Consider the following 13,070-nt stretch of genomic DNA (forward strand, 5'->3'; position numbering starts at 1 on the left):
TTTGCTCTTCCGTTTTGCTTGTAATCTGGAGCATAATCTCTACTCCTCAACCTTGCCAAAATAATCTGTTACATTCCCCTGTTGTAAAGATCTGTCTGGGCAGACACTCTGTTATTATTGTAAATGATCTAGTGCTGGACCTCCATTATGACTAGATCCCTACTAAGTAGTTTATATTAAGTTTAATTTTCAATTTATCCCTTTTACAATAAGCTGCTGGTGGCTGTGGATTCTGAGGTGTGCTGCCCTGCACATTTCTTCTTTGAACTCCAAAATCGCACAGACTTGTGAAGGCTAAAGAGCTCTCGGTTTCATATTGTGCGCAGATTTAAGACTATGGAAATACTCCAGTCACCACCCACCGCACATTAGATATTGGAGGGCAAGCATTGTTACCGAGAGAAGAACTAAAGATGAGCTCGGCTACATGCAGCAAGAAATAATGTTCCTGCTTTATGCTATGTTCCTTCCCTAGTCTTCTCCTTTTCTCTGCCCACTGAACCACATTGGACTTTGATTTTGCCAGACAACAGATGTAGAGGGAGGATGGGTGACAGGGACCAGGAGGGAACGGATCAGAAGATGCAGCCGTGCAATCCCCATGTTGCAAGTTACCAGCCTTGTTGGCGGCAAATTCCATATATGTGCCCCCTTTAATATGTGAAAAGGCAATAAAAATCTATTACCTGGTGGTGTTCCATGACTTGCAAAAAATAAAGTAAAATAAAGAATGGTCCAAGTGCTTTGGTTGACTGATACAACAGTGCTTAGGAGCAGGAAGAACTTCCCAAGAGATTTCTCATTGCTTCATCAGAATCTTTCCTTTCCTTTCCCCAATCAGCTTGACTATACGCAGCGATCCTGAACCTCAAGCTCCCAAGGAGGCCAAAGCGGTGGAAGAGTTTCCAGTCCCTCCCAGCAGCAGTGACGAAAGCACAGGTAGCAGCTGGTGCCAGCTGGCAAATGACGAGGACAATCCTGAGGATACAAGCAGCTATTTGCAACTCAGCGAGAGATCTATGAGGTAACCGCATGCCCCTTTTGAGCTGCAAGGGGTATAATCACCAGCATAAACGTTTTGATTGTCATTGGCTCAGAATGAATGTAGCTTGAGTGTGTCCAAAAGAGGACTAGCTTTCATACGGTGCTGCAGGAGGCCTCATTAAGTATTTGGAAACCATGGAAAGAAATTGCCACCCAACCCTAAGCAATCACTTCCTGTTCCTGCAAGGATAACACCATCTGAGAAGCTAATTTGAGTCAATCATGGCTCATTTGTCAGTTCCATCTGGGTCATTTACATCTAACACTGTTGCATTCAGTTCTCATTCTCTATTGGCGTGGACACGATAGAAAACTAAGGACTGGACAAATTACTGTAGCAGGACTTCTTTCTTTCTTTCCTAGCATCTAAGTATTATCATATCATTGCAAGCTCTTAGAGTCAACAGTTTCAAGATGGGAACTGTAGGTCCATATAGATTTGTTATGATCTTGAAACTGGATTCAGTAAAACTACTCAGTCTGTAAGGAGAGAAAAGCCCTGGAGAATCCAGTTCTCTTTGGGCAATTTGCCTCATTGCTCATCAGGTGTTTCTGACTACTCAAATCTAAATCTCTGCTGTCACTGCAGCCTAAATGTAATTGCCAAATTCACCACCACTCAAAGTCAGTAGTTGTTTGAGATCTCACTGTAGGTCATCTGTTCCAAGAAGTCATAAATGAGTTGAAAATCACTATTGAGATCCCACTGTTGTTTTTCAGTCTTTGCATGATATGACTCACAGCCAGTGTGGTGTACTGTTTATAGTGCCAGTGTAGGGCTTATGGGACCAGGGTTCAAATCTCCACTTGGCCATGAATGTGACCTTGGGCCAGTCACTGCCTCTCAGCCTAACCTACCTCTTAGGTTGTTGTGGGGATTAAATAAGGAGGCAGAGAACCACGTATGTTACCTTGAGCTCCTTGGAGGAAAAGATGAGATATAAATGCAATAAAAAGATGAGATATAAATGCAATAAATTGATTTTTTAAAAAAAATCTTGTGTTTGAGGCTGGAGACAATAAGAGGTGACAAATTATAAAAAACACGACAAGACATCAAAAGTTAAAAAATTTCCCTATACAGGGCTGCCTTCAGATGTCTTCCAAAAGTCATATAGTTGTTTATCTCCTTGACATCTGATGGGAAGGTGTTCCACAGGGCGGGCACTACTACCAAGAAGGCCCTTTGCCTGGTTCCCTGTAACTTCACTTCTTGCAGTAAGGGATCCACTAGAAGGCCCTTGGAGCTGGACCTCAGTGTCCAGGCTGAACGATGGGGGTGAAGGCACTCCTTCAGGTTTGCAGGGTCGAGGCCATTTAGCACTTTAAAGGTATATGTGTACTCAACATTATCTCTGGCTACACTGTGATGAGTCTTAGGGTTTTATATAATATGGCAACCACTTGATGACACAGTATCAAGTGATAATTAGCACATATATGAAGCAGCCATCATGACTCAAATACCACCAAATGTTCACATCCCCTGACATCACTTTCAGGACAACATTCTGCCACTCAGCAAGTGATGAGACATCAAGCGATGTAACCAGACTTTACAAATCATGTTTTGCTCTGAGCTGAAATGAAATCTTCATTTTGCCTTACCAAACCCTCAGCTTAACACTTGATTCTTTCTCTGTCAGTTCATAGTACCAATAGATGTGTAACTGTTGTGTATTGTTTGACTAAATACGTCCCCATCTTTTGTGTTGCTGGTAACAAATTGCTGAGTCAGGCAAGAACTGTGTGCCCTTGTTCTGAGAAGCAGAAAAGCAGCCGCTCTGTCCGCCGCTTTGCTTAACAATGTCTTCAAGTGCATGCTGGTGCAGACTGGCATTAATACTTAAATTTTTGCATCGTCAGCAATGGCAACAGCAGTACCACTAGCAGTCTTGGCATTATGGACCTGGAAATTTATCAGGAAAACATGCCATCTTCTCATGCAATTAAGTAAGTAGCTGCTAAGGTGACCTCTGATCTTGGGAAGCGCTGCTCCATTTCAGCTGAAAACCATTCACATCATCCAGAATGTGCCAAGCGACTTCATAATTCATCCAGCTGCTCTCCTTTCTTGCTGCCGCTTTAACTCCCATCAGCGATGGTTACAACACAAAGTTAGTTATTTCCATTAAGTGGTGATCAATTATTTCCATAAAGTGGTGTCCACATTTTCCAGTTGCCCACCACATTCACACTTAATTTCATAGTGTGCTCCAAAGTGCAGATTAGCTACACTTTGCCCTCATTCTCTAAATATACTGTTGCAAACGCTAGGTGTGAATTTCCCCTCTGAAATGTTAGAAGCCAGCAGTTTCAGTTACATATTCAGTAATTGCTATCTCTGGCAAGCAGCCATCTCTTTCTGATATAAACAACTGCCTACAGCAAACACAGGCCCTGGTTGAGCAGCGCATTTGTTTGTTTATTTCGAAGGTTTGTACCCCACTTTTCATTCAAATGATTTACAACAGGTTGTAATATATATATAACTATAAATCTCACGCACATGCACAGCCCAGCAACCTTTAGTTTTCTAGCTAATGGACAGGGCCAGAACATGCTTTCCTTTGGGCTCCCAGCCCCAGGGAGCTAGGCATTGAATCAGAAAATTCCTTCCGGCAGGGAGTGGGTTGCAAGGTTGCTTCTCTGACCACTGGATTGGGCAAGGCTGGTCTGACAGACTTCCTTATGGGCTCTGGGCAGTGGGCAGAGACCTTAGTGAGCTTGCCCTAAGGTCTGTGAACCCAGAACAAGATGAGCTGTAGTTCAGGGGCACAGCACATGATTTGCATGCAGAATGTCCCAAGTTCACTCCCAATCTGGGGCTGATGGAAATTGTACTCTAACATTTGGAGAGCACCATTATGGCTTCATGGTACAATGGCAATGGCCTTCCAGAGTTTCAGACAGAATCTGGAGCTGCCTCTTGCCAATCTGGAGGGGGCCCAGTTCGGTTCAGGAGTTGACCAGATTGGGTGCACAGTCCTGCCTCTTAGGTTCCCATTGGTTTTGCTCCAGGTTTGATTGACAGCTGCATAGATATTTTTGAAAGGGAAGGGGGGAAGATCCCCACAGAATTTTTGATCCTCAATGTTCCTAAAAAATATTTTAAGTCACCCTGAGCTCAGTGAATACAGTGGGAGGGTAAATACACATTTTCTGAAATAATATCAACTTGATATCCTTAAAACTGAGTACTGATGCTTAAACCTCCTGTCTATAAGGTTCTGTGACTTATGAGATTTCACAAGATACTTCAGAGTTTCAAAGGGCTTTGCGTTTGATACCTTGGTAGCAAATGATAAAAACATAAAAGATCCCTTAGTGTGAATTGCTGATACACATACCCCAAAAGCAAGTTCATTTTAAGTGTAGAAATCAAACTGCTGCGTCTCAAGTCCCTCTCTGAAATCATTTCAGCTTTCATGAATGGATGCCCGGCCATGTTGCAAAGTTATATACAATAATCTTTTCTTGTTCTTTTTGTTTCTTAAGCGAATTAGTAGATGAAAACACATTCCACAACAAAATGCCAGAAAAGGTAGAAGGTAAGTTGTATGTCGTAAAACAGGGCGTAGGAACTCGCTTCGTTTTGCCTGCAAGCACTGGGAAAATGACGGTGGCATTCTTTCCTCAGAATGCGCTTCTGGCTTATCCACCGGAACAGCCAATGGGCAAAAGGATCTCTTGGTGATCAACTTTGACCTGGAACCAGAGTGCCCTGACGCAGAATTGCGTACCACCCTCCAGTGGATCGCTGCATCAGAGCTTGGGATCCCCATGATCTATTTTAAGAAATCTCAGGAAAATAGAATTGAAAAGGTATGGCTCTCTGTTGCAGGAGAAAAATGATGGCAAATGTGGGGTGGCACCCACTGACAGGCAGTATTTGAAAAACTAAGACCATCATGTTTTCTTGCCATAGGTATTAGAGTAACATTTTAAATATACTGCCCCAGCTCTAGTATTTTTATCTATTATTATTGCATTTATATCCCACTTTGCCTGCGCAAAGGTCAAGGTGATATACAATATTCTCCCCCTCCCTGTTTATCCTCCCTGTCAGATGCAGTTTGCATAGGGACAGTGACTGGCCCAAGGTCATTCACTAAGCTTCACTATTGGGTGGGAAGAATGAAATACAAACCTGTGACAGAAAAGCCATTCAGGAATGACCTTATAATTTGAATGCCACTTTGTGCCACATTAAGGTATCACAAAAACCTGTGCAGTCACAGTTGTGGGGCACAGAGGTCCCTGTAAACTAGGCTTGCTCTAGTATCTCAGCCACTGAAATGCATAGTAGGAGTTTATTTAAACAAGGGCAATCAATGTGGTGCCCTCCAGAAGCCCCGGCCAGCATGACCAATGGTCAGGGGTGGTGGAAGATGTAATCGAAGGACATCTGGGTACCATGTTGGGTACCCTCAGTTTAAGCCATCTTGGCTCGTGAAATTAGATGCGATGAAAATGTTTTGTATAAATAGATATGAGCAGCAAGTGGGACTCCTGCTCCCTCTTGCCTTCAACAGGGATGGAGCAGGTACTGCACAAGGCCTTGCCTTTGGATCCTATGAGCTGCTGTGTCAAGGCAAGAGCTCATAGAATCAAGCCCTGGATCTTTAAAAAAAAAAAGTGTGAGAGAGAGAGTTGGTATTAGGTACAGCTGAGGCATTGTTTAGTATTTTCTAAGGCAAAATATTTGGGAATCTTCAGCAATAATTTAAGCTGCATTCAGTAACAACTGCCGAAATTGTGTCCCATTATAGAAACAGCTGTCAGCTTTGCCATATGCCTCTGCAAATACTTTAACCAATTCCTAAAACACCCCAGAAAGTGATGAAACACATCCTGCCTGAAAGCCTGCCCTTGGAAACAGCAACAGCCTGGTTGAACATCTTTAAAATATGTGCTTAAGTTTAAAAGACCACATGTAAATGGCAAATTGTCCTGCTAGCTACGGAGGCACAATACATTTCCTCCCTTGTTTTGAAAGTGGAGTGATGAAGCCTAATCAGATATTGATTGTGAAAAGTAAGAAAAAAAGGAGAAAGCACTAATTTCCATTTGCAAACCAAGGGCCTGGGTGTGTGGTGTGATGATGTTCTTCATTTCAAATAATAGCAAAGCACAAAAGTAGACAGTATAATATTTTCCCCCAGCTGCTTGGAAATCTAAAGGAAGGTTTTTAAACACACACCAACACACAATTGGTATGCAGTAAAATCAATGCATTATTGTTCCTTCTAGATTTGACTTCCAATGACAATGAGTTCTGGGCATTTTAGAACCCCTTCAAACTAGGATGTTTTTGCACATAGATTCTGCAACACATCATTAACACAGTAAGAGCTGCATTAGTGGCAGAGTTATACGGGATAACATTCCACTTTACTAGTTGTTCCATGATGCTTCCACAATGCATCATTGTTAGCTGGAAGGACACTCTCGCATTAGAGCACAACAAAAGTGGGAGAGGAAATAAACGGGAACGTTTGTGGTATAAAAACTTCCAGGAGTTCAACAAGAAGTTACATTACCCTGCCCTGATTGGAAATGGAGCAGTATGTCTGTAGGCACAAAGCATATTTAAAACAGAATCATGCATAACTACCCTGGCAACATCATGAGCACAAATCCTCATGAATGCGCAACAAAAAAGAATGTTTGGAGGGACCCTTGAAGATTTATGGGATACTCTATACTCTACAAATTATTATTATTATTATTATTATTATTATTATTAATACCCCACCTATCTGGCTGGGTTTCCCCAGCCACTCTGGGTGGCTTCCAACAAAATATTAAAATATAATAGTCGGTCAAACATTAAAAGCTTCCCTAAACAGGGCTGCCTTCAGATGTCTTCTAAAAGTCTGGTAGTTGTTTTTCTCTTTGACATCTGGTGGGAAGGCGTTCCACAGGGCGGGTGCACTACTACACACAACTCTAGTTCTTGCAGCCACAGGCAGGCAGAAAGGGACTTCAGTGATGATGCTGGTGGGCCAGCTACCACATGTACAGACCCCTTCTACAAAGAAAATGCAACGTGCTTGGAGAGAGGACAGGGGTGGGGACGTTCCCCTTCAGGCCTAATTTGAGGCATTTCTGTAGGGAATACGACCAGATGATCTGGTGCAATACAGATTTCTCTGGTCTGCCCATTGTTCAACCACCTCACTCCACTACCTGAGTGGAAATTTTCATGTTGGCGCTCAGGTTTGCCATTAGGTGTTCTTTCATGTAACGATGCAACACAATGAGCCTGAGGCGTAAATGTCTATAACATCGGCTGCCTCTCTCCCCCTTCACCTTCTTCGGGAAGCGTGACAATTTGAGGATTAGATTCTAAGTATGCTGCCAACACTGGGGCTACCTGAGCACAAAAGAACTCTTATTTGAGACTCCTCATTCCCTCTGTCCCTCATGTTCAGGTGTGCATGCGCCATTGCTCAAGTAGTCAAAAAGCACTACTCTTAAAAAGGAAGAAATGTTTTTTTTTTAAATAGGGAAAAACTCCTGGGGGGAGTCCAAGACAGCTAATGAGAATGACGTGTACTCAGTTAACATGGAATTCTGACTGTTTGCCAGGGCAAGGGGGTGGGCAGAATTGGAGGAGGAATGGAGTTTCCAGCGGGAGAGCAATGCCAGTTTGTAACCTGAACGGGATCTTCCACCCTGCAACATTTTGTGCAGAAACCACCGTATTTACTATTTGCATTGTAAATTCCTAAACATAGCTTGCCTCCTATTCTTAAACCAAAGCTTTTCCCTCAGGACTGCTTCATACAACTATTTAAGTAGTAATTGATTTCTCATTATTTACTTGTCATTTGATCGACAGCTGAGTGTGTCACTAATTCCAGTCAGAGTTTTTGCTGTGGAGGTGGCAGGAAAGATCAAACATGATTGGCCTATGGTCACAGGATCATAGAGTTGGAAGGGACCCTGCCATCTAGCCCAATCCCCAACAATGCAGGAATATGCAGCTGTCCATATGGGGAGCGAACTTGAAACGTTGGCATTATCAGCAACCTGCTCTAACCAACTGAGCTGACTCATTCTCACACACACAAGTCCTCATTTGATTCTGTAGTCAATGAATGATGAACAATTAGAGCAGTGTGTGAGCCAACCCTCCTGGATTCATATAGTTACAGTGAAAAGGGGAGAACCTAATAGGATGAAACCAACTCTTATGAGTAAACATTTTTTCCCCTCTCCAGTTTTTAGATGTTGTGCAGCTTGTCCACGAGAAGTCCTGGAAAGTGGGCGATATCTTTCACGCCGTGGTACAATTCTGCAAACTCCATGAAGAAAGCAGAGAGCGGACTCCGAGCCTGTTTGACTGGCTACTCGAGTTGGGATAAGAAACCTTGTTACACTTGTTTTCATTTTTAATCCATTTTAAGTGGCAGTGATTTGTGAGTGGCCCTCTTTTTCAAAACATCAGCACATAGAACTGAGCAGAAATGCACAAACTCTGCCGTGGGTCTGTTTTAGAGCTGTGCACAGGAAAGAAAGTGGTGGGTGGAAAGGAAAGACCCGGAGTATACAGTTGTATCACATGGGGAACCTTGCGTTGGAGGACAGGGGCGTGCGCATTTTGAATTGACATTTGTGGAAACCGGAGGAAAAAACAACATCTGTTTCCCGTAATCAAACATACATACATTTCTGTCGGCTATGTGTATTGACTGACAGTGAAATCACACAGTAACAAAGGCATTTTTAAAAGAGAGAGAAAGAGAGGTTGGTATTTGTCGTTTGACTACACTAGCGGTTGCAGAATTGCGAGGCAAACGAATACATAGGAGGATATGCCTCTCAATGAATTCTGTGTAATTATGTTTTCAAATTACTCCAGAAGAATAGAAAGAGGAGCCTGAGCTCTTGAACTGTGTCACAAAGAAGCGACATTCGCAAGCTGTTGAAATTCCTTTTTAAAAGCCGTTCGCCATTCGGCAGGCGTATATGTTCTGCTGAAAGGAACAAAATTCAGGTTGGCAGGTTTTCATGCAGGTCTTTAAAACTCCTTATCGTGTTGTGTTCTTTCCCTGCAGTTTTCAGAGGCTCTGTGCTCTAGTGAATGCTAATATTGGACTGCTCATTAACAGATTTGAGTCCCACACACAGCTTTACTAGCAACTCGCTGTGAGACTGTGGGCAGGTATTGGCATTTCTAAGCCTCCCCTTACTTTTACCTTGAATGGTGATTCACGTCCTTTGTAAAGTTCGTTGCAATCTGCGAATGAACAGTTGCTTTTAAAAGAATTCAACTTTACTACTCAAATTATACAAATTGATGCTATGCAGATTTATTCAGATGCTAAGTCCCACTGAGCTCAACAAGCCTTACTCCAAGTAAGTGCTCATGATTTACAATCATTTGGTCTTAACTTGTTGCACTCAAATTGGTTTAGCTTAGGCCAGCCTCATAGACTGTACCTTCATAGAAAGGGCGTGACTGTGAAAGCTTTTTATCCTAAAGAGGGAAACACCAAAGCAAGGAAAAAGGGGTGCCTATTAGGCAGGAATATATGTTCAAACTGCCTCAACTATTCTACAGAATGCGAAAGTTTTAAAATTGCTTCTGAAGGAACCTGGGCTCCAAAATATATTGAGCTGTGATGAATTGTATTAGATGACACTTCTGAGGACAAGTTTCTCCTTTTTCGTTATTCTTTTTATACTGATAGAATCATGTGATTACCAACGCTTTAAAACCAAAATTTTAATGAGGTTAAATGTTTGGGGTGCCTGTGATCTTTTTATTGCATAAAAACTTGCCTGATTGGCAGTGTACATCCCCAATACCCTGATTTTCAAATAACTAGTAGTTTTTGCACCCATACTTAAAACGTTCTTCGGCTTTGGCCAAAATGACTGCTTTTAATTTAAAGTCAGGAAATGGAACTGTGTTGCAATAAAAATATTCAGCTCATTACCCACTAAATATCTCTGTTCCAAATTGTCAATATCCTTTACTAGCATCTTTGCAAAGCAGCAATTCTGTCATTTGCTTTTTTGAAAAACAGAATTTCAATCGTTTGGCCATATACAGATTCTGCCTGCGTGTTCCTGAAGACTATGAAAGACATCTCTTATTTTCATTAAGATAGTATATGATTCTGTAATGTGTCCAAAAGTAAATTATCTTTTTACACTATTTTTGCAGTACTTTTAAATAAAATTATTAAGAGCCATAATTGTCACCACTGCTTCTGTTAAATCCACTTCCACCCATGCCTGTTCTTTCGCAAAGGTGACATTTGCCAGCATATTAATCTAAGTGTTCAAGCGACTTTGCTGACTATATAGTTACTCCACAATACATGTAGAGGAGTAAAGGTCGTGGTTAATAATAGAAAGGCCAATTTATACTGCAAGCGCTAGCTTTGGCTGAACAGCACCTGGGTCCACTCTGGAGATGTGCCACAACCCAAAAAGCTTCTCAAGACCAGTGTGCACTCAGGACCTCTCAGAAAACAGTAATAAAGTTATGGAGCATTATAGATTGAAATTATACTGTTGGAAAGGTTATTTATTTTTAGACCAATTCCAGTTAGTTGTGTGTTACACAGACGTTTTGCGGTGGTAGAATAAATGTTTACAAGCACAAATAACATAGCTAACATGTGAAAGTGTGATGCAATTCCTTTCTGTATGCTACTTTTTAGTATTGCAGCCTGACTTGAAATAAATTCATGTTAACAGTCTGTGTCCTCTTTGCCTTTGTAAAACCTAATTTTGAATTAGCCTTTCTACACAGTAGAGAGGACATCAAGTATTTTCATACAGCAGCTCAGCAAGAAAAAGGATCAGTGTGTGACATCAGACAAAAAGGTATTTTACAAAAGTTCTGAATTGCTGTGAAATGCATTTGGTACAAGCTGAAGGGAGTACATAGAATTGGAATGCCAACATACCCTAAAGGCTTCAGTTTTCAAAGTAGCTGGTCACCTGTAGCTTGACGATTGATGGAAGGCTGCTAAAAGTACATAATCCAAAGCACAAATATCTCAACATTTAGCAGGAGCAGGCTATGAGACCAGAATTCTTAATGTGTGGATCAAATAGGGAGACATGTACGCTCAAAAATGTATCCCAAAAGACTACTTCTGATGTATGCCTTCATCTGAATTGGAAGCTAAAGAAATACTGAACTGCTCTTGGAGTTTTAATCTTAAATGGATAGACAAACAAGCTTTTAAAGAGGGAAGTGGGGAGCATTTGATTTTTTTTTTCTTTTTAAAAAGGATAGTGAAATATCAATTTTATATAAAATTAAATCCATATAATTCTAGATCAAAACTGCACAGCTTGTGTCTCAACAGGCCCACTAAACAGAGCTACTTTACTCAGGGGAGGCTAATTTGTAGCCCTTAGGTGGTATTGTACTGCATCTTCCATGACCACTAGCCATACTGGCTGCCACTGATGGGAGACTTAGTTCAGTGACTTCTGAACTCCTGCATTAGGGGTTTGATAAGCCTGTTTTATGTGGGGCAGCAAACTCAAAGAGTTATTAAACACCCCATTGTTGGTGGACTACATGTTATGGACCTCTTTAAGGTATTGACATTCTAAGCCATCTCTGCTAATGCAGCTGCACCTCACAATGCTGATCTGGCCCCACTCAAATTAATAGGTGCATCTGAGTTAGAGGAGGTAACATTTCTGATCCAGAATAACAGGTGCACATAACAAAGTAGAGCTGGATCAGAAAAGAATTGTCAAAAAGTGGGTTCACCAAAATACATGTCTGAGGCTCTAGCAATGTAACCCTGAGTTAAAGGTTACCTCACGTCCAATAAAGGTAAAGGGACCCCTGACCATCAGGTCCAGTCATGACTGACTCTGGGCTTACGGCGCTCATCTCACTTTATTGGCCGAGGGAGCCGGCATACAGCTTCCAGGACATGTGGCCAGCATGACTAAGCTGCTTCTGGCGAACCAGAGCAGCACATGGAAACGCCACTTACCTTCCCGCTGGAGCGGTACCTATTTATCTACTTGCACTTTGATGTGCTTTCGAATTGCTAGGTTGGCAGGAGCAGGGACCGAGCAACGGGAGCTCACCCCATCGCAGGGATTCGAACCGCCAACCTTCTGATTGGCAAGCCCTAGGCTCTGTGGTTTAACCCACAGCGCCATTCGCATCCCTCACTTCCAATAGGGGGACTTAAATACTGTAAATGCCAATAGCTTCAAAATATTGTGAAGTCTGCAACACAAGTTTTCTCTCTCAGGAAAAGCATCTTCGCATATTTCTGAAAAACAAAGCTACACTTTCCAGAGCCTAAAGGTATTGTGCATTGCTCTGCAGCAAATACTAGTGCTTTGCTTCATAGCAGATCACACCTAGCACTTCCACAGCCTTCATGGGAGGTAAACCATGCATAATATCAGAAACTCCTTAGAATAAAGCTGAACAGGGAAGTCAGGCTAGATTATATTTCAGTTCAGTTGACATTTTCAGGGCAACACAGCAAATAGGCTCTCATACTGGGGACACTAGGAATTCCAAAACATTGGGAAGCTAGATTTCATGCCAGTACCAAAGCAGCATCTGGATATTCAGGTATACACACATGCTGAGGCAAATCACTTTAATCACTTATTGCAATTAAGAGGACAAATGGGATTGGAGGAAAAAAGAACATGGATGTGAAACAACAGGATGAAAAGCTGTGAACAACATCAACAAATCATGGTTCATACATTTGCAAAGGCTTGATTAAAATGTGTGAGCCCCTCTCCTCTATGGTGCAAGCTACTTCTCCAGTGTGGGCCAGACAGACCTCTTATTGAGGCCCAACTTTCATGTAATTATTCCTGCTCAAAGTGGAAGATCACATGAGCCAGGCTTGAGATTGGGCACTCAGTTCACAAGGGAGGGGTAGGACTTTTGCAACTTCCCCACCATGACACAATAGTACCACTCCCAAGCTAAATGCATGAACCCATGCAGTGTTTTACACTCCAGAACCTATATAATATATAATATTTTTATTCATATA

At 42.0% G+C, this 13,070-nt stretch overlaps 1 protein-coding gene across 3 annotated transcripts in view; it reads left to right on the forward strand.

Moving 5' to 3' along the window:
• Positions 1-10,766, forward strand: part of SPHKAP (SPHK1 interactor, AKAP domain containing) — a 73,094-nt gene extending 62,328 nt beyond the window's left edge. For 2 of the 3 annotated variants that reach the window (XM_083442554.1, XM_083442555.1), the window contains exons 8-12: positions 842-1,024; positions 2,911-2,997; positions 4,543-4,595; positions 4,685-4,869; positions 8,274-10,766. In XM_083442554.1, coding sequence (XP_083298680.1) covers positions 842-1,024; positions 2,911-2,997; positions 4,543-4,595; positions 4,685-4,869; positions 8,274-8,417 — 652 coding nt within the window. In that variant the 3' untranslated portion in view covers positions 8,418-10,766. The remainder of the gene's footprint in view (positions 1-841; positions 1,025-2,910; positions 2,998-4,542; positions 4,596-4,684; positions 4,870-8,273) is intronic. The other variant, XM_083442556.1, reaches the window with a different exon arrangement.
• Positions 10,767-13,070: the final 2,304 nt, after the last annotated feature.

Source organism: Podarcis tiliguerta (genome assembly GCF_965153285.1).
Source record: "Podarcis tiliguerta genome assembly, chromosome: 5".
Lineage (NCBI taxonomy): Eukaryota > Metazoa > Chordata > Lepidosauria > Squamata > Lacertidae > Podarcis > Podarcis tiliguerta.